The sequence below is a fragment of the Berghia stephanieae genome, chromosome 1 (assembly GCF_034508935.2).
Source record: "Berghia stephanieae isolate SIO BIC M18660-M18661 chromosome 1, UCSD_Bste_1.3, whole genome shotgun sequence".
Taxonomy (NCBI): Eukaryota; Metazoa; Mollusca; class Gastropoda; order Nudibranchia; family Aeolidiidae; genus Berghia; species Berghia stephanieae.
The window spans coordinates 103697526-103719734 of NC_088360.1; the positions used below are offsets into that span (position 1 = coordinate 103697526).

The following is a 22209-nucleotide window of genomic DNA, read 5'->3' on the forward strand; positions in this document are numbered from 1 at the left end:
GGAGTGGATGTAAAACACAAAGATTAACATTATTAAACAAACCCCCAAAAACAAACCAAAAACAGAAAACAAATTGTAATAAACAAATATTTCTTCCGAAGATAGCTTACATTTAATCAATCATATCATAGCTATCTCTAAACGAACTTGTAAAATAAAAAGGTGACAAAAATTGCATATAAACCATGACCTAATTATGATTATGCAATGAACAAAAGCTTTGTCATTAAAAACGATGAAGAAGTTATGTAGGCATTTAAATACTACATCAATAACAATTCAAGCTATCAAAATTGAAGAGGAAATTACTCAAATAGCAAAGAAAATGACACATAAAACAATTAATGTGATTTTGAATACTTCCAATACTTATTTTGGTTACATGATATACACTTGTAAAGCTGTCAATATTCCGAGTATTGCAAATGTCAAATCTAATGCATTTTGATTTGTGACATTCTTCATGTACTGACTTACAGAATTACAACCTCAATTTTGCATTTCATGGTGTATTATTTTTGACAGACTTCCAAAGTGGAGCCTTCCAAAGTGGAGCTCTATTACTTTATTGCTCACCATATGATTAATTGATGGTTTATAAAAGTAATGGCATCATTTCACAAACTATGTTTTGTTCGAAACTCTAAACAATATTCCACAATGGGCACACCCCCCCCCCCCCCCCCCCCTTCCCAAACAAATACCACTACCACACATTACCGCCTTGTATGCAACTGCAACTATTCAGCAAACCATGTATATCTAAAGGATCAAAATCAAGTGAAAATATCTCCTATGTTATATTCCTAAATACTTAGGACACTAATCTTCAGACCGTTTCATTGTTATGCATTCTTACAATGTCAAAAAGATGAGAATATCAAAATTAAATGGATCCTGAACATAATTTTGAAGAGAATGCATAAACAGGAGGGTTGAAAAGTATACACAAACAGGAGGGGGGGGGGGGTGGTAGAAGAGAATGCATAAACAGTGGGGTGGTGGTCGGTTGCAAACTTAGGTATACAGCAGTATCACAATAGTGAAATTAACGGCATAGAGCATTTGAAGTAAAAGCAACACACCTTAAAATTTAAAAAATTCATCTACTTTTAGTGATTTCCATCCATTAAAATGCAAATATTATGTTTGTGAAATATTCGTTTCTTTGTATAATACATTCAGTGAATAATATGTTTAAGTTTTCCCTTTTAATATTGCATCACTGCATGCCTACTTCTGCTCCCCCTGTACTTAAAAAACAAACAAGTTTTACCTTCTCTTATAATGCTAATGGGACTGTGGATGGCAAGCTGATCTTCTTGTGGATGATGAGAAGGATTATTCTGGACATGGTAAAAAGGATGACTCACTGTCGGGTCAGGTTTGGAGATAGAGGCACTATTATTTATGGCATGGGCCACATTGACCTTGGGACGATTTAAACCAGATGCAATGCCACTGACTGGCTGGGAATATACTACTCCTATAGACCTTGACAATGCAGAGGTTACATCAGTTCGAGATACGGGTGAGGAGGTCATTCTAATGTTTTGAAAGCCCTGGGACAATTCATTGATAGAAGTAGCATTCTGATGCTGTTGATGTGATGGTGGTGGAGGACGTTGAGACAGCTGTTGTTGTTGTAGAGTGAGTGGGGGATTCATGTGATGTGTCTGAATGAGAGAAGGGTGATGGCGAATTTGGGTATTTTGTGAATTAATAGGAATTTCACTTGCAGACTGTTGTAATCCTTTGGGTGAGGGCTGGACATTTTCTGAATATTGAGGGTATTTCATCGGACCAGACGTTTGTTGTTGGGGAAATGGCTGGTTTCCGACGTAGTACTTATCCATGTCAGTGAACTGGGTGGTATTCGGGTCAGTGAATGTGACAGCTTGCAAGGATGGTCTTGACCCTAAAGGTGGACTTTGGACCATCTGGGGATTGGGAGGTGGGTTAGACGTGGAGGAAGGCAGTGTTTGAGGAATGTATGAAGTAGGCAATTTGGTGTTGCGTCCAATTCGTTGAAATGATGTTCCCTGTCTGACTGGGGTGTGATAATCTGAGAATGCATGAAAGGAAATAGACAATGGGGAGTGATAATAAGATAAGAGTGATAATAAAGACTGTGATAATAATCATGACACAAAAGATTGGGATAAAATGATTTTAATTTAAATGAAAAATGTGTTTTTAAAAAATTGACATAGTGATGAACTGATAAAATTTTTGTTTTAAAACTACAATGTTATGAAAAACTTACTTCTAAGCAGAGGGGGTGTGTCTCGTTTTACATAACGGCCAGCAATCCCTTCATTGTTTAGTCCAGAATCTTTCTTTTTCCTCTTGTCCATTTTGTTGACTGGAGTGGTAATGAAAAAAAATTACAGTTTGTTTTTAAAAATAACAGATTAATGAATTCCGAGAGATTTGAAACTGAAGTACAAAGTTGAGGAGAGTAACAAGGCAATGAAATGAACATTCTACCAACCCCAACAATAAAAAATAGAAGCCTATATACTGTAATATCAATGAGTGGTCAAAAAGTGAATGAGAGTTCCACTCTTTTCCTGTCTGCCATTGTAAAAAGAGAGGATAATAATATTATTTGGGAAGTTTTAATTTCATGGCAACTTGGCATTTATGTTACTCTCACAAGTACAACAACATGAATGGAAATCAAACAAGTTTTTTCAATTGGCAAATCATGTGAATTCATATACATGTATTTAGATATAGCAGAAATAACCCAGATTATTGCAAGGAAACAGCTCTAAAACCAACACAAAATATTACCCATTACAAGAATAATAAATGAACCCATATTTTTCATTCAATTTTCACACTTTAAGAAAATGTTGATTCACATTTATGTACATATTATAGTTTCAGGACAATATAAATATAATAAAAAGCTGTCTGAATTGAGAATAATGAAGCACATTAAAATTCCCATAATAATGACTTCAAATCATGGGTACCAGCAGAAAGAAGTGCTGAAACCTGAAACTAAAATCTCGACACTTTGCCAAACCTGAAAATGTTCCTACTGAAAATGCGGCCTAAACTGTACTCTTATTTCATCACCGTTTTTATACCATTATTAAATGATTACACAGCAAACAAATCTACCTCCATACACTGAAAAGGTGGCTGAATCACGTTTTCGATTTTTTACCGATGCCATTAGGTTATTTTAATTTTACTCAAAACACTGAAACCGGAGGTATTTGACTTCGAGAAATCACGAAACCGGAATTCCAGCATGAACCGGAAAACTGGCACCCATGCTTCAAATTCAATTTCACTATAGAGCAGGAAAGTAGGGATGACCACCCTTTGATTCCCCTGGAAACAATAAAAGAACACCACAGCCAAAGGGCTAATCATCATTTCGTATGACTTGTTTTACATTCTTCGCCTATACCCTGTTGTTTTATCTTTTTTAAAAATAGATCTCAATCTCTTGATCCACGTCATGTCTTAGAATTATAATTATAATATAATGACAATGCCAATATTCCTAATTAATTTATGTATCTGTTGTTATATTGCAATAATAATGTCTAGAGTTGAAATAAAAAAATGTGCGTCCAAAAATAATGACATTTTCGTGTGCAGTGACTCAATATGATTTAAATTATATTTGATAAGTAAACAACATAGGTGCTGTACTAAAAATTGTCCCTTACTTTAATTTACCTACTTTTTAAAGTAAACTCCAAAAAGGCTGAAATTACACTTACAGGCACCACTTCAATTACTACTAGTAAAAATACTGAGTTGCTCACCTGGAGTTAACGTGTTAAAATGACATTTATCCAATGGAAAAAAGAAAATTATCTATTATTAGTCCAGAAAAACAGCTTGTTTTCAATAATTTGTGCAATCGAGATACAGCAGTGTGGCCATCTTTATATGTTTTGCGTAGCTTTAGATATCCCAGATTTTATCTTTATTACCCAGAAGCAGCCAAATTAACAATTAAAAGAAGCTGAAATTTCTGGGATTTTTTATTAGTTTTTCTCCAGATATTCTGCCAAATGACAAAATCTCAAAACAAGGGAAGAAATCCGTATATATAGGCTCTTATTTTTGTTTTAAACTTTGCATTTAATTAATTCTTTTTACATTAATTCTATCTTATATTTTTTTAGATATAATTTGAAACATTGTCTAATATTAATAAGTCTTTTAAAGCATCTCTTGCGGATATATTAACTATATTACTAATGATTATTCTATACTTCCTCATGGAAATGTCTCAACTATAAAAAATATTGCACATTGAAATAGTGGAGTATATATACGACTCACGATTATTTCAATTTTGAATCTACTGAATACTTATGCATCATGTATATTTGATAATGTAATGTATGTTATTGTTTAAATTTGATGTATGATTGCGAGTCTTCCCTGAGTGGCGTCTGTTTATGGAAGTTCTTCCGAAAAAAATATACCTGTCGTATCGTCAGCAATCTATTCTATTATAATTATTATTATTATTCCACCAAAACTAGCAAAGTGGTCTGGACAAAAATCAGTTATTATTATTATTATTATTATTATTATTATTATTATTATTATTATTATTATTATTATATTATAAATTATACACAAAAATCTATAAACTCGCCGTGCCCAAAAATATGAATAAAGTTTAAGTTTCTCATTTTCTTGCTGAGTTGACCTCTTGAGTCTGAGTGTACCTATACTTATAACTTATAATGATTTTTTTGTTTTTTAAAAGTATATTGTTAAGTCTAGATAGCTTTGTGACTTGGACTTAGACTTAAAGTCACTTTCACTTAGTCTGACTAGAGAGGTGGGCCTTTGGCCTACCAACCTCTGCTGAACGTCCAATTCGCCTTGAGCATGCATTCACGTAAAATATAAAGATTAAAAAAAAAAACCTACCCCTGTTTCAAAAACTAGCATCTTTCAACTTTCTAAGAAACATTTTGATTTTTCAGAACTTTAGTTCGTTAAAAAATACCGGCCAATCTGACCCGTTGAGTCGAATGAAAACGAAATTTTGTTGTTTACACGGTTCAAAGGAAATGACGTAAATAAGCTTTCATGGACTTCCTGTGTTGTTTTTACAGTGTCACGTGACCGTTTTGAGAAATTTGTCGTCTGCTACAAATAATTAGAACGGTAGGTGGTAGATATTTTCGTTGGAGCAGAGAAAAAGTGAGTATTATTTCTTGTACTTGGAGAAAGGCCTAGGGTCCGACAGCAGTCAAGTTGATTGAATGAAAGAAAAAAGGCCTTTTTTATCCGCCGCCACCACCACCTTGAAAGAGTGGAGGGGGGGGGGGGTGCATGCAGACGAAAGGGAGACGTGTCGCTTGGTGACGTAGAGCATCTCAAGGATGCTGGTAGTTGCAGGTGTTCTTAACCCCTTAACAGCGAAGCTAATTTTTTGCTTTTAGATAATAGTTTGCTTTTATCTTTATTATTGTTAACGGGGAATACAGCATTTCCACCAAGAGAGCGGTCAGACTATCGCAACTCGGACTTCAATTGTCTATAATCGTTTTGCCGTTACTTGTCTTTTGATGATAGAAGATTTGGTGTTAGGTCAAAGATCGAATTTTGCCGCTAAAAGGTTGCATTGCTACTGGGTTTGCTCTCCCCCTCCCCCCCCCCCCACCTTTTTTTTTCACCTTAGTATTGTTGATTGCTATTTCCTTTTTTATGATTAGCAAGTGCCGTAGGGGTCTCACAGGATGCAGGAGTACTGCAATTAACCCTTTGCCAGTGACACTGATTTTTTTGTTTTCAAATAATAGTCTTCATTTATATTATTTTTTAACACAGAATAAAAAACGTTTCCACCATAAGAGCAGTAAGAATATTGATAAAAGTGCTTTGAGCACGTTGGGTGGATATTGCCCTATATAAAAGCTCAAGTTTTTAAATTGTAATTTCTTTTTTGTCTTTTGATGAAAACGGTAAGATTTTATTTTTGGTCCAAGTAAGATTGATATTCGCCTTTAAAAGGTTATGTTGTTTTGTTTTTTTCAGGTTTTTTTGTTTTGTTTTTCAAATGCGGATACGCTGCTTCTTCATTTTTTTTCCCTCAACTGGCAAGCTATCGCTGTACTTACCCGCATGGCTTGCACACACAAAAGGATACATCTAGGTCACAAAACCTTACATCCAGGTCACAAAATCAGACAACTAGGTCACACATCAAGACATCTCTGTTTCGTTTGTTCCAAGATAGCAAAACAAACTAGACGTCTTGGAGTTCGAAAGAGCTTTCCATAAAATATTTGGTATTTGCAAGACCCCCAGAAACCAATTCCCGATACAGCTCTTGTGCACGGTTACTTATGACCTTGATTTCTTTCATACCCACCCCCAAAATCCCACTTATTGTGTGTTATAGGCAGAACATAATAAAGATCTGGGCTGCCACATGCATGACTAAATTGGCCAAAGAGAGAATCTATACTTTGGCATTAGACACCCATGACCTGATGTCTTGGTTTTTAATCCCAGCCGAGTGAGAGAGAAAAAACAAAACAATCATACATGTATCTGCAAACAGCAGAACGTTTTCATTTTACATTGAGATGGGAAGGGGAAGGGATAACACTATGATGAGAGAGAGAGAGAGAGAGAGAGAGAGAGAGAGAGAGAGAGAGAGAGAGAGAGAGAGAGAGAGAGAGAGAGAGAGAGAGAGAGAGAGAGAGAGAGAGAGAGAGAGAGAGAGAGAGAGAGAGATGGGCGGGAGGATGGGGGGATAGTAAGGGGGAATGGGAAAAGATGAAAGAAACAAGCCTGATGACGTAGATCAAAGGAATGTTACAGCGGTGTTCACGGAGCGTACTTCGTGAAATTTTAACCTTTTACAGTGACACTGATTTTTTCCTGCAGATTGCTTATGCGGAATAAATCGTTTCCACCAAGAGAGCAGTAGTAAGAGTATATTTAGACTCGGGCTTCAATTAAACTATAAATCCCAAAGCTTGTCTTTTAATGATAACATTAAGACTAAGATCTGGAGTTTGGGGAGTGTAAGATCGAATCTCTCCATTAATGGTTGAAATTGTTTTGATTTTTTAAAAAAATAACTCACACACACGCACACACACACACACACACACACACACACACGAGCGCGCACGGTCACGACAGCGAGGACCATAATCTATTGCTTGTGTTGCAACGGTAGGCCAGTTTACGTGTACGTAGATCCTGAGGCTAGATGCCCCGTTACCGTGTACGTAGGCACTCCCAAAAAAAAAAAAAGAAAGAGACACACACACTCGCACACACACACACACAGTCTCGCATCCGCTACGAACTCATTTTGCGCACCAACTTTTACTGCACTAAGGCACCAAATTGCATACCTATCTAGGGACACTTTTTTCAGTATCTTTTTCTCAATAAACTTTTAAAAAAACCTTTGTTTTGTTTGCACGGCACCAGACGTAGGTAACAGACGTAAACCCACGCGATTTCGCGAGGAATGGAATCATGAAAAAAATTAGGATATAATTTCAAACACAACTTTTGAAATTCATCAAGGATTGTCCAGTACTGAATGTTTTTTGATAGAAAACAAATGCATCTTCAAATCTAAACTGCTTTTGACGGTAAGCGGTAAGTTTTTTATTTGTTTTTTCTGTCCAAACGAATGATTGTCCTGGTATGGAAGCTAAGTATTGGTAACGGCTGTCATTATTCCCAGACGCCTGTCTGGGGATAATGAAAATTCGTTATCCCCAGACGCATGTAGCAAGTGGGCAGAAAGATTTTATGCAAAATGCCAAACTAGGCGTGAAAAATATCAATTATTCTGGAAAAAAATACTAGTGGTTGTGTCCCAAAACAGTTAATATATCAAGTGATATTGAACACAAGATGAAAGTAAATAGTGATCAAATGTCAAATCCAGCTCTTTTAAAAAAATTATTTTAAAGCAAATGGATCAATGAAATTTCTTTTGTTACTTTGATCTGAAAACGTCAAACTGGCAATTCAAAACCAGGAAGAAAGTTGTTAATCATCAAATCTGTTCATAGTCCACCAACCATTTAAATTTTCACTACCTACCTACCTGTTAACTTTATTGATCATCTCTTGTTTCTATAATTTGCTCATTCTGGCCACAATTTTGGGGATGACCGGGAATTATTTTTTATTTCGCGGACGAATTCCTAGGCCATGGTGTTGTTCGCCCCAAAGCCCAAAACCGACACCTGTTATTTTCCTGTCTTCTTCGCACTAGACAATACAATTTAGTATCACACGTCCACAAAACCAGATCCAACAACATATTTTTATTCGAATCAGAGATGAAAATAACTACCAAAACAAGGAAGCAAAAATGGTGGAAATATGTTTAGCTCATATAAGAATTTAAGATATTCCTATAGTGGTGTGGATAGACAGCTCAGTGGGTTAGGCCACCTTTCATTTTACTCCTTTTAGCTGCACAGATTCGAACCATTATTATTATTATTATTGTTATTATTATTATTATTATCATCATCATCATCATTATTATTATTATCATTATTATTATCTTTATTATTATTATTATTATTATTATTATTATTATTATCATTATTATTGTTATTATTATTATTATTATTATTATTCCCTGCTCTGAGGGAAATCTCTCTTTTTCTTTTTTATATATTTTGACCTAAACCTTAGAGTTTTTTGTTTGCTAAACCTTTATGTAAATGTTCCGTTTCTGAGCATGAATTTCTTAAATTGTTTTTATTTTTAAAACAATTATTGTTTTTTTTTCTCCTCTATCTCACCATTTGGTCGCTCTCTGAATATTTCTGTTTGTTTGCTTTTTAATTATTTATTCTTTTTAGACACTATTTGAGATCGGAGTGGGGACAAATATATTTGCTAGAAACTAGAAAAAAACCGAAGAGAAGAGAGAGAGAGAGAGAGAGAGAGAGAGAGAGAGAGAGAGAGAGAGAGAGAGAGAGAGAGAGAGAGAGAGAGAGAGAGAGTTCTGTAAAAAGAGGACGGAATTTTTTTTTTTTTTTTAAAGTGACGTTACCAGGATTCGAACCCACAACGTCGATTCTGGTCAAACTTCCAGGGCAGACGACTAAACCATTCGGCCATGACACCCACTTCGAAGTCGACGCATATTGTGTATATGTAGTAACAACTGATTTTAATGTTGGTTAATTTTATGTTTCTATAGATATTTTATTAACTTTCCTTATTTCTATGTGCATCTGGAAACATTCCATATTCCATATTCTGGAATGTGGATAATTGTTTAAAAGAGCGGAGTTTCAAATATGCGTCTGGGGATAATGAAAATTCGTTATCCCCAGACAGGTGTCTGGGGATAACGAATTTTTATCATCCCCAGACAGGTGTCTGGGGATAATCACAGCGGTATTGGTAACAGTAACACCGGCGCACCTCTCTATCTAGACCTACAACATTACCTCCCACTCCCACTAGAAGACTAATTATCTCTAGTCTCTATGACTCTATGGATTGAAAGAATCTGGAATTGACTTTTCAAAAATGATTGTCGGACTTTATTAAGAACCGAGAATAATAACAAGACTCAATAGAGCATCGACGATGTTATTACCATCTTTTCGATTCGGGAGAATCTGAAGAAAGATTGTAGAGGAAAAAATGTAAACAATGGAAAACTTATCAACTTGGGCGATTGCAACGCCCTTCGATACAGCATAAGATAAATATTTCAATATGCAAAGAACTTTTACCATAGCAATACTGCTGAAATTTCAGGAATGAAAGTGCATTTCACATATATTTACATTATTATTTATTTATCCTTCAACTTCAAGGAATAAAATGAAAGGGAGTGCATCCGCAATCCAAAGCCCATTCATTTATTGTTCTGTGAAATGTTTGTGATAAACGTCATAGAACTGGCAGCACCATACAGGAAGTGACGTTTTACTCATTCCATGTATTGATGTTTAGCTTAGCAACACTCCAAGGAAACGAGACGCCATTGCAAGTAGTGGGCAGGGACCTCGCGGATGCTCATCTAACGCTTATTTTTTGAGCATTGCCGTAAATTAGTTTAGAAAAAAAAGACAGATTTATACAAAATGTCAGGAGCAGCTACTCCGGCACAGGAGAGCACTCTCTCTGCAAAGGATAAGGAATTCCAAAAAGCGAAATCGTATCTTCTCACAGCAAGCACAAACACAGGAATCAATCTGTAAGTTTTTCTCTGTTGCCCATGTTATATGTTTGTGGATTTATATATACCGTCACTTTTTATGCATTCTAAAATAAAATTTTGAAATAGTTGAGTAAGAATCATACTTGAATAAGCAACAGCAATCGTGAATCCATTTTGACATGAGCTGCTTCACAATGTGTGGGGCCATCATCTTCTCTGGTAACCGAACTCAAATTATTGGCTTATTTATGATTGTTGTTACGGAAATGTTTTGTGTTTGTTTGGGAGTTTCTCTGTTACAACAAAGGGGCTATAACATCAAACTAGTAAACTGTTACATGGATTTTAACTTTTAACCAATCGAAGTCGATTTTGAATGCCGCAACCAGTGAACTAGAAGTAAAGATTTTTGTTTTGCTCCATTCAAATTTTGATTGAAGTTGCAGCAAATTAACTATGTATTGAAATTTTTATTCTCCAACCGTGTAAAATCAAGGCCACTTAATTGAGGTAAAATTATCCAAATGTTTTGCGACAAGTCCACATAATCCACTGATTTCTTTAAAGAAACCATTAGCAATTGAAAAACACTGCAAATTACTAGCTACAAAAAATTCAACTACAACTATTAAAGCTTTGGGATCTCACTGATCGTACATGGTTTTATATAACTAATCTGTAATCAGCTTGATGATTTATGTGGTTACATAGTAGATGGCTAGAAGATGGAAGAGGAAGAGGATCGAAAGGGGAAGGGCAGGAGGAGGTTGTGAAGGTGGAGAAGAGGTCAAACGAGGAGGAGAGGTATGGGCGCAAAAAGAAGAGATGGAGGACGACAATATATGACCCATCATTTTCAACAGCAAACAAAAACAAAACAACCTTTAGACATGAATGTACCGTTTAATATGATGAAACTGAGAAGATTGAGTAACCGGAACTCAACTGATAACATATGGCTATTGTTTCTCGAAAAATACTTAACTAGGTTCCTTTTTGTATTTGAAAAGTTGAAGGTCTATACATCTTACAATTCTCCTTCCGTAGAATGTTTTTCTTCTTCTTTATTTGAGTTTACATGACTATGTGATGCTTTTGTCAGATAATTGCAAAATGATGCAAATACTAGGTTTATAAAATGGCGATATTTTTCAATATTTACGAGAATCATACTTGGAAAACTTACTTTTATGTATCAATGTTATCCTTTTCAGTTATGACCATCTGTCAAGAGTACTCAGCAAAGTTCTTGATGAGAGACCAGACAATGTTGTTGATATTTTTGAGGATATAAGCAAAGATGCAAAGAGAACAAAATTCACTTCAGATGTCGACACAGTACAAGATAAGATTGATCGATCAACCGAGGTTGCTCTTGCACAAGTTCAAAGGAAACTTTTCACTGTAAGTACAAATATCTACTGTTAGTGGGGTAATGCCAAGGGGTAAAAATCAATAGTGTTTATCCTTCTAAATTGTACCTCATTAACGACAAAGTTACACTCACGAGAAAGAACAACAAAAAACAACAACAAAAGCAAACAACAAAACTAGTACATAATATTTATCGAATGTGACTATAATAATATCATTATGTCAGTTTTTAATGTTCTTTTGTTTATTTATTTATTTTACAGAAAGGAGGTGATGAAGGAGAAGAAGACAATGTACAAGATGAGGAGATTGAAACACCACTACCAAATATCATGGAACTCGCATTCTACTTTGAACAAGCTGGAATTGGTTTGAATCGCGAGGAAATAATCCGAGTTTGGCTTGCAATGAAGAGTTTGAATGACACCAGTGCCTTCCAACACATTAGGTTCTGGGGGAAAATCTTTGGCACGGAACAAAACTATTATGTCGCTGAAGTTGAGTACAGAGAGGGAGATGAGGAGGAGGAAGAAGAAGAGGAAGTAAGAACATATTATTATGAGATGTAGATTATCATTTCTATAAAATTGTATGCCATTACAATTGAAAAATGAAATATCACGACAAAACTATTTATTATGCTTCAATTTAAAATAAATGATAGACATCATGCTCTCGATGTTGCTTGTCCACAAGAGCTGTCTCCGAAATAACAAGAGCATTGTTATAAAATTAAATCCAAATTAGTTAATTTTAATAAAATCACACATAAATACTTAGGCTAATTATGCTTATTTTCGAGATAGTCTTCGTGAATAGCGAACTTGTGTAACTTTGCTAAACTACAGAATGGCATTCTATAAGATTGTTATTTGTCAAGGTTTGAGTCTTGAGCAAAATTCTTCCCGATCAGATTTTTCATTCGGTAGATTGAAATGATGTAAATCAGAAAGAGAGAAATAAAGACTAACTGATATTAAATCTTCTATTTAATGTATATTTCTTTATCTATTTTTTTATCTGCTAAATCCCACTCAAAATATTTCTAAATGTAATGATTTTTTTTTTCAGCCGGAAGAAGCACAAGATGACGAAGTTGTTGAGAAGGAAGTTGATGAAGATGGTGAGGAAGGTAAGGAAGCTATAGAATTATTGCTTCTCTTTTTTTTTTTTTTTTTTTGCTGTATCATTTTGACGGGAAACATATTGTAGATAAAGGAACAAATTTTATAAAGTAATAAATACTTCATTTACATATTGCTTATTTCTAACTCTGCAAAGTATGGGAATATTATTTAATTAAATTGTGTTGATTGAAAACATAGAAAAACTCGTTTAAGTTTCCATTTTTTATTTGCCGTGTTAAAATAAGGCTAACCACAACTGCTAAAATTTTGTGATAACTAGTTTTACATCTTTCAACAGAAGAGGTGGAGGAGGATGACACTCCTAAGCCTGACTTCAAACCCCCACCCACCGTCCCCAAAGAGGATAATAAGACTGGGGCAAATAAGAAAACATACTTCGTCTGCAATGACCGTGAGTTCTGTTTTGTTTTTTTTTTTGTTTTTTTGTTTTTGTTTTTAATATTTTGAATGCATTACTTATTATGACATTATAATCAATGGTTTTTTAAATTTGTACCTAGGTACTTTTCAATCATTAAAGAAACATTTAATAATGAAAAAAGTTTATGTTTTTTATTCAGGGAGCAGTTAATAGTTTATTTGGTGACATTTACTTAATAAAATACAGCTTGGTTTCCAAATCGGGGACTCAAAGGCACACTGTGAAAAAAAACAAAACGAAAAAGAAACGAAAAACAAAATTAAAACAAAACAACAACAACAAAGAAAAATAAACAACAATAAACCGAATTGAGTATAATATTGTATAAACCATGCGCACATTCGTTTGCTGTATGATATGGTTGTAATATTTTAATGTTTTCTCCCCATTAGCTGGCAAACCCTGGGTCAAGCTTCCCCCTGTCCAGCCCAATCAAATCACAATTTCAAGACAAATCAAGAAATTCATGACTGGAAGATTGGATGCTCCAGTGAGTATCTCTAATGCTTATCAAACAAAGCACTCAACTGAAATAAGAATTTCTTAGTTGACAACTTTTCCCGAGGGTAGAATTGATTCCCAATAGTGGCTGCCACAATCGGCATTACCACAACAACATAAGCTATACGTCTGTAGGTAAATAATCCTTTAAAAAAATATATGAAGATAGAATTTAATATATTACCGCTTAGATTTATATGTAAAAGCTATATATTTATTGGTAAATAAATCACTAATATTTTATAAAACATGTGTAAATTTTTATACCATCTAGTTTTTCAATGAGCTATGCATCTCCAGGTAAATAAAATTTTTCATTTTAATTGGTTAAGTAATATTTTTGTATAATTATTTGATTAACTTATCAATTTGCCTTTTATTATTAATTTAATTTTGAATCCAAACGTTGACCTCTCATTTCCAATCTCTTGTTTCCAAGTCCTCCCCAGCTGCTATTTCAACGTATTTTCTTCGAATTTCAATTCCAGGTTGTTAGTTACCCACCATTCCCTGGCAATGAGGCAAATTATTTGAGGGCCCAGATTGCCAGAATCAGTGCGGGTACTCACATTTCACCTCTCGGATTCTACCAATTTGACGAGGAGGAGGAAGAGGAAGAGGAGGGTGAAGGTGAGATATAATTTTTCATTATCAACCCCCCTTCCCCCCCCCCCCCCAAAAAAATAATAATAAAAAAACACAAAAAAAAACAAAAACAAAACAAAAAGAAATTATTATTATTATTATTTGTTTGGGTTGTTTTTAAGGGTTTTACGGCGCTTGCAACACATCTAGGTTATATCAACCGCCAGTAAAAAGGAAGAAACTGGGATAGACAAATTCTAGAATTACAATTAAAGAACCCAAGAAGAAAGTAAGACAAAGGGGAACTGGGAACAAATAGGGAACAGGTGTAGATTCCAAGAACATACCATCAATGTACTTAGTTTGAGATCACCTATAAGTCTCATCCAGGCACCAGCACAGGATCCAACTAAGATTAATACACTAAAATGCTCACTTGAAACCTTCAAAATAACAAATATAACAATACATAACAGAGAGATGATTTACAAGAAAAAAATATCATCTCCCTAAACAATAAATATACGTTTGACTGTTTCCCTCCCAGCCAAGGACTCTGGCAATAGCCAGGACAAAACCAAGTAATCTCATTCCAAGACAAAGTCAAAAAGCAAATTGGTAAACATATATAAGGGAATAGAAAACACAGCAAGTACCACTCTGCCCATTATGGGCTGCCAGGAACCACATCCAGTTATTTTTTGAAAAAATAACAAGAGAAAGAATGAATTAGAAAGAAAGAAAATCATAATATTAAATGGAAATCGTATAATTCTGGTTTTGATTTACGAAACCTTGATGTTAGGCTTCGTTCCATGTGTCTTGATATTACGTTATATTTATTTCCTATTTTTTTTTTCTTCCTTTTTCGTTGAAGGAGATTTAAAAAAAGAAAATGAAACACACACACGCACACAAGCACACACACACACACACACACACGTATACACACACGTACACACACACACACACGCACACACAAATGTGTGGAAACATCCACACAAACTCACATATAAATATAGTTATACTCACATACAACCAAAGAAACACAAACATATCCAAACACGCGCACCACACACACACACACACACACACACACACACACACACACACACATACACAGGCACTCACAAACACCTTCTTGAAGATCATATATCAAACAAATTGTTACTATTATTACATACTATTGTTAACTAGCATTATTTTCTATTGACAGGCCGTGATAACTTTGTTGAAAATATGGACTTTGAAGGAATCCCTGTCAGAGAGCTGGCTGAACCTGGTCTTGGAAACTGGGTACATCACGTCCAGCACATTTTACCACAGGTAACAACAATTCATTCTTTTCACAAAATTCACATGAGATGCATCATCTCAAAATGGTATTAATTATGCGGTATTGTGCGGCTATGTGGTCTTGTGGTATGACACTCACTTTTGGATTGGAAGGTCTTGGGTTCAAGCCTCGCTCGGCGCATAGTTGAGTCCTTGGAAAAGGCTCTTTTCTCACATTCTCTCACCGTACTAGATGTAAAATGAGTACCTGGCTGTCAACAGCATTTTCTCTGTTGTAAAAAATTGTAATATCGCCTAATAGGCGTTACATCTCGTTCAACATGTAATGTGTTGCTTTTGGTCAAGTTACCTTTGTAAAGCGCTTTGAGCATGTTTAGTGGATATTGTGCTATATATAAAAAGCTCAATTATGTTGGGATGTTTAAGATGCTGAAAATTGAATTTATATCCAAAAATATCAAACTGAGTTGCGTTTATATGTTTTATTTAAGAAATTGTATAATGAAAATGGTTTTTGTGACCACTCGCCTCAAAGCGGTATTATGTTGGATGGACTAGTTGTTGGAAATTGAATTTATGGACACTAATATGAAAAACTGGAGTAATTTCTATTCGATACGGTGGGGAATGAGTACAATTTCTTACACTGCATAGAATTTTCATTATAAATTAACATTCTCGGCATCATACCATTTTGAGATGAAGTGTCATCCTAGATATAGGAGAGCTAACGTGTTAGCTCTCCTATTTCTAGGGTGTCATATTTTAGAATGCCGTACATTTAACATGATGACATTCAAAAGCTAAGAACACTTGCACTGGACAGAGATTTATGGAAACAAATTATTAACTGGATACTAGAAACAGACTGACACACTCGAAGTAACACAAACATTCACCGTAAACGTCCATGGGGACAGCGCAGCATATATTAATTCATTCATATATTGAAATTTCATCTTTTTGATCAGTTTGTCTTTAGTTTGACATTTTGGAATCTGAATAACCTTGACATAATACCATTTTGGGATGATGGGTGAAATATGTGACCCACTGCCTCAATCTGGTATTAAGTTGGGAAGAAGCAGGTGTTGAAAAGTGACTTTAATTCGGTAGTGTTAAAAATAATGAGAAATTAGAAATCTTGGTTTTGCTCAACTAAAGAAACTATATTCATTGTAATATCCAATAAAATCAAGAACCTTAATCTGAGTTTCGTATTGTTGAAAGTAAATTTAATTTTCAGCATCTAAATAACCACCCCAACACAATACTTTTATGAGGAGGTGGGTCGCATATTCTGTTTGGAGTTGACAAGAATACTTTTGAAACTTTTTAAAGAGAGAAAAAAAAAGACTCAGATCCTAGTTAACAATGTTCAAGGAAAGGGGGGGGGGGGGGGCAAACAAAACAAAGCAATAAAAAAAACCCCCAAACAAACAGCAACAAAAAAAACTTCACGAGATGTGCATCTATCAGGCTATAAATCATAAACGTTGTTTGGTTATTAGTTCGACTGCTATGAGATTTTGTACCTCTTAAGACCCTCCCAAAAGACCCGGCCCCCCTCACCAACCTTCTCCAAAACTGCCTCTCTAAATAAATGCCTAAATGTAACAACTATAATATTAAGTTTTCAATTCCCGACCATGACTCTACCTTGTAATCTATAAAAGTTATTAATAAAAATGAACATTACTACTTCGGAAAAGAACAAAACACCAAACAGGAACGTTTCAGGCTCAAAACCCTTCTTCAGCCAATAACAAAAACAATACAATAAAACATTAATACATCGATTGAAATCTGAATTTTAAGTTCGACAGTTTCGTAATATCACTTTGACCTGTAATTTATCACACTTATCATTAGAAGAAACAATGATTCAAATAAAGAAAGTTTAAATCAAAGCGGAGTCCTTTTAAACACATTGTTGAACACAAACTATTTCAGGGTCGTTGTTCCTGGTGGAATCCAGTACAAAAGAACGAGGACGATTTTGAGGATGATGAGGAAGAGGAGGAGAGGGAAGAACCAGATGAGCCAGAACCAGAAGTGGGTCCACCACTGTTAACTCCCTTGGCCGAGGATGACGAGGTAGCCGGCATGCCTGCCTGGACACCTGCACTGTCATCCAACCTTGTCCCACAATTCGCCATTGCTGTCATGCATTCCAACCTCTGGCCAGGAGCTCATGCATTTGCCTTTGAGAAGTAAGTCATGATATTTAATTTTTAAAAAATAGCTATGTACTATACCGTTCCAGAAAAGACATTCTTAAAAAACCCAAACTTTCTGCAATAGGGCACAAGGTTTGAGATTGGATCCAAATTAACACAGGCTGTTTTTTTTTTTTTAATATCATCTTCCTTTATTGTTTTTATATTTGTTATTACCGTTGTATATTTTATGGTAATTAGTTTCATTCTATTTTTCACATTTTTTTTTCGGCCATCAAATTTTATGATTAAATGACGAAAGCCAAAGTAAATAAACTTGTAAACCTTATTTCTGCTGTATACTGTTTCATACATGGCTTTTCATAGTTTAATCTTCTTCCAGCATATGCTACCTAATTTTTGAAAAGATATCTAGTTGAGTAATGTTGTGATTCTTTTCTCCTTTTGCAATTATTATTTTCCACTTCAATTTACCTCTTAAATGAATCATGTAAAGTTAGCTGAAAGCAGCTGTACTATCAAATACAAAAATAATGAACTATATGGCGTTTCTAGTGTTTTCACTCTGCTCATCATTACACTAACGGCACTTGTAACATTAAACATTGTGAGATTTAGGAAGTAAAAAGGTCATGAAAAAAATATTAAGAACTGCATAACACATTGACTTTTTCAGGAAATTTGAAAATATCTACGTGGGATGTGGACACAAATACAAGTCTGAAAACTACAGTCCACCCCCACCCCCACCCATCCAAGAAGAGTTCCCCAGTGGTCCAGAAATCACAGAGGCTGAAGATCCCACGCCAGAGGAGGAGGCAGCGCTTAGAGCCGCTCAACAAGAAGCTGCAGAGGCGGCAGAAGAAATGGAGGAGGCTGAAGAGGAGGAGGATGAGGACGATTAGATAAAGGGTAGAAAAAGGGTAGGAATGTCACCTCAGTCAATAACTACGGTCTAAAAAGATGACAAAAAAGAACTGTTCACGTGAATTTCAGAAGATATAGACAAACTTTGGAAATGATTTGTTCTGGAATTGATTGACAGTGAATGATTTCAAGACATCCAAACTGAGGTGATCCACGTTTTCTGCTAAAATTCTTTATCGTTGTCTTCGATCTTCCTCTTCTTCATCTTTTTCTTCCTTTTCATTCCTCTCAAATTTATAACATGATCAATGATGACGATAAAGAATAAAATTGAAGCTACTATGGCTTCAACGGGATGAGAAAAGAACTTTTGCAATATTATGTTTTTGTAATGCAATAGTGATTGTTTTGTGGCTATTTCTATACTATTTTTTTTTTTTTTCACTTTCGTAGTCCTGTGTGAAGTTTAAGAGAGACTATTTAATTAACTTGCTTTGTCTTGAATATTTCATGAAACATATTTTTGTTTTATAGAATCCAAAGAATTTTACTAAAATTTCGTTATTAATTTTTAACCTTTTTTCAAACTGAAGGAAAAAAGAAAAAGTTTTATATAAAATATACTTTTTAACACATTTTTAAGTTATACCTTTTCTCACTCATTGTACACATTTTGACTACAATGGTTGTCTGAATAGAGAGGCAGAATAAATTAAAATACGTATTTACAAAAGATGAACAATTGTGATAATGTATATAATAGAATAAATGAATCATTTACTGTCACCTGGTTTGATTTGTTCGAGTTCTTTGAGATTTCTGTTTTCATATTTTTTTTCTCTCTATTTACTGACAAGTCTCACTGCACTGCGATAAAACACTCTGTTCTTTATGTCTCTTCTTCTTTTTTTTTGTGTGTGGCAATCTTTCGAAAATCTCTGACATTTGGGAAAGTTTCCTGTATTACGATACACAAAGGCTTCTCAAATAGCTTACATTTGAACCTTGAGTTTTATGTTTGTTTTGTTTTTAAGGGTTCACGATGCTTGCAACACATTTAGGTCATTTAAGCGCCAGAAAAGGAAGCTAATGGGATGGTAATAAAAAAAAAATCTAGATTTACGATGAAAAGCACTCAAGAAAAAGTGAGACAAAGGGGAATGGTTAGAGCACATTATCTGTGTATTTAAGTTTGAGATCACCAAAAAGTCTCATAAGACACAAGCACAGGATCCAACTCAGAGGAATACACTCAAATGCTTACACTTACGGATCATCATATATTCAAAACAGAAATATAACAGTACATAACAGAGAGATAATTTACAAGGAAAAAAACATCATCTCCCAAAACTCTTAACTATACATTTGACTGTTTCCCTCCCAGCTAGGGTATCCAGGCCAAAACCAAGTAATCTCATTCCAAGCAAGACAAAGACAGAAAGCAAGTTCGAAAACAGATATAGGGGGATAGAAGACACAGTAAGTTCCTCCCTGCCCACTATGGGAGGTCAGGAACCCCACCCAGTGAGCACTTACTTCATCCCCACATAAAACTGCATATGATCTCTTTAAAAAAATACCAAACAAATCTGCAACGAAACAAACTACTGAAATAATGTATAAAAGCATCAACACTCCTTTATGAATAGATATTTATTTCAGCATTATTACAAAATACAAAGGCTTGGCAATATAATGTAAATAAATATATCAATATCAATAACACAGTGCTGGTGCCGAGTATGATTTTTTAAAAAAAGGTAAACAACTTATTGGTAGTCATTATGATCTTTACCACAATCCACACATTATGGACTTTCAAATTTGAACAAAAACATTTTTAATAGAATTATAGATGTAAAACTAGAGAAAGCACAAACAAACAAATGAACATACATACACACACACACACACACACATACCTCCCACCTTTACACACGTGTGCAGGAACATATTTTTTTCATGCTTAAGAGGGAAATTTTTCTCTGACCTGAATGGTTAGATTCCCCTTGCGTTAATATACATACTAAGAACAGCATGTTGGGATGGTATTTTCAGACTTGCAAACACACTTATACACACATTGAAGAATGCATAATGAGCTGGTATTTTTAAGCTTACCAATAGATTTACATCTTGTTTGTTTGTTTGTTTGTTGCTTTAGGTCTCTTCCAACACAATTGAGGTTATATGAGAGACCGCTGAAACAAAAAAACAAGCAATCTAACAAAAATAGTACAAATGTAAATCAAAATCATAACCTAAAGATATCATAAGCTAAATTATAAATAACCAAGAACAAACAGGCAGAAGATTTACTGAAAAAAAATATCCCCTGTCAAAAATACAATCACAAACCAAAGAAAACGCACACAAAACATTTAAATCCATGAGCAAAATAAGTTGTGCTTTGACAATAGGTAGTTAAAGGATTTTGATAAAATTTCACAGCGATGACAGTAATCAATATTAATAAAAATGAATAACAATAATAATAATAATCATAAATAATAATAATAATAATAATAATAATAATAATAATAATAATAATAATAATAATAATAATAATAATAATAATAATAATAATAATAAAGATAATAATAATGATGATAATAATAATGATGATGATGATAATAATAATAATAATAATAATAATAATAATAATAATAATAATAATAATAATAAGATGATGGTGATGATGATAATAATAATAAGATGATGGTGATGATAATAATAATAATAATAGTAATAAAAATAATAAGGAAAACCATAATAATAAAAAATGATAATAATAATAATAATAATAATAATAATAATAATAATAATAATAATAATAATAATAATAATAATAATAATAATAATAATAATAATAATAATATAATGATAATAATAAAAATACTAAAAATAATAATAAAAATAAGAAAAATCTATTATTTAAAAAAAAGAGTTGGGGATCAATATTGTTCCGTACAGCCAATGTTAAATTTTTAACAGAATTACTGGCGTGTTGAAAAATTCTAAAACTATTTTTCATAGATTGATAAAAGAGTAGTAACTGAAACCTTTCTTAATTAAACTAAAAGCTTAATTACAGTATCCATTGATTCAAATGGTTATTCAAAATATCTGATGGGGTGTAATCACGAGTCTTTTGACTATCATTGCGAGTGTAGGCCTAATTGATTCTACACAATTCTAGCACATCTGACAAAAAATTATGATGACATCATTTTAAATCTTTCTTTATTCTATCAAGTAATAATAATCTCATCAGCAACAAAAAAAAAAAATGATGATGTAATTTTAAATATCTCTTGGTACTCTCAAGTAATTATAATCTATCTATTCTTTTTAACAAATAGGTTTGGGGGTCAACATTGTTCTGTAAAGCTAAATATTTTCAAGTCTGATAACCGGACACCAATTGTGGGCCCATTTTTATATTGTTGTAATGGAGAATATTTTGCTTTGGTTTGCAAGTATTTCCATTATCTACAACAAGACCAAAACACTTTGGGTTATCAGACCTGCAAACAAGTACACATCGCATAAAGCCAATGTTAAATCTTTATCATCGAGCAGAGAATTACCGGCAAATCTAAAAATGGTAAAACTATATTTTACAGATTAATATACGAGTAACTTGCCAACCTTTCTTAA

The 22209-nt window shown here is 33.9% G+C and overlaps 2 protein-coding genes across 3 annotated transcripts in view; one reads left to right on the plus strand and one right to left on the minus strand.

The window, feature by feature from the left end:
• The window catches only part of LOC144962623 (uncharacterized), a 30082-nt gene extending 20201 nt beyond the window's left edge, over nucleotides 1–9881 (minus strand). Inside the window, exons 1-3 of one of the 2 annotated variants that reach the window (XM_078895714.1) lie at nucleotides 9744–9881; nucleotides 2267–2365; nucleotides 1277–2065 (exon numbers count right to left, since the gene is read on the minus strand). In XM_078895714.1, coding sequence (XP_078751840.1) covers nucleotides 1277–2065; nucleotides 2267–2357 — 880 coding nt within the window. In that variant the 5' untranslated portion in view covers nucleotides 2358–2365; nucleotides 9744–9881. The remainder of the gene's footprint in view (nucleotides 1–1276; nucleotides 2066–2266; nucleotides 2366–9743) is intronic. The other variant, XM_078895715.1, reaches the window with a different exon arrangement.
• A 41-nt stretch (nucleotides 9882–9922) lies between these two features.
• Nucleotides 9923–19332, plus strand: LOC144962624 (radial spoke head protein 4 homolog A-like). Its single transcript, XM_078895716.1, has 10 exons — nucleotides 9923–10210; nucleotides 11389–11578; nucleotides 11812–12090; nucleotides 12620–12680; nucleotides 12974–13087; nucleotides 13510–13607; nucleotides 14107–14248; nucleotides 15420–15529; nucleotides 17453–17712; nucleotides 18356–19332. Exons 1-10 carry the CDS (start codon nucleotides 10098–10100, stop codon nucleotides 18582–18584), a joined length of 1596 nt encoding a protein of 531 aa, XP_078751842.1. The 5' UTR covers nucleotides 9923–10097; the 3' UTR covers nucleotides 18585–19332.
• The last annotated feature ends 2877 nt before the right edge of the window (nucleotides 19333–22209 follow it).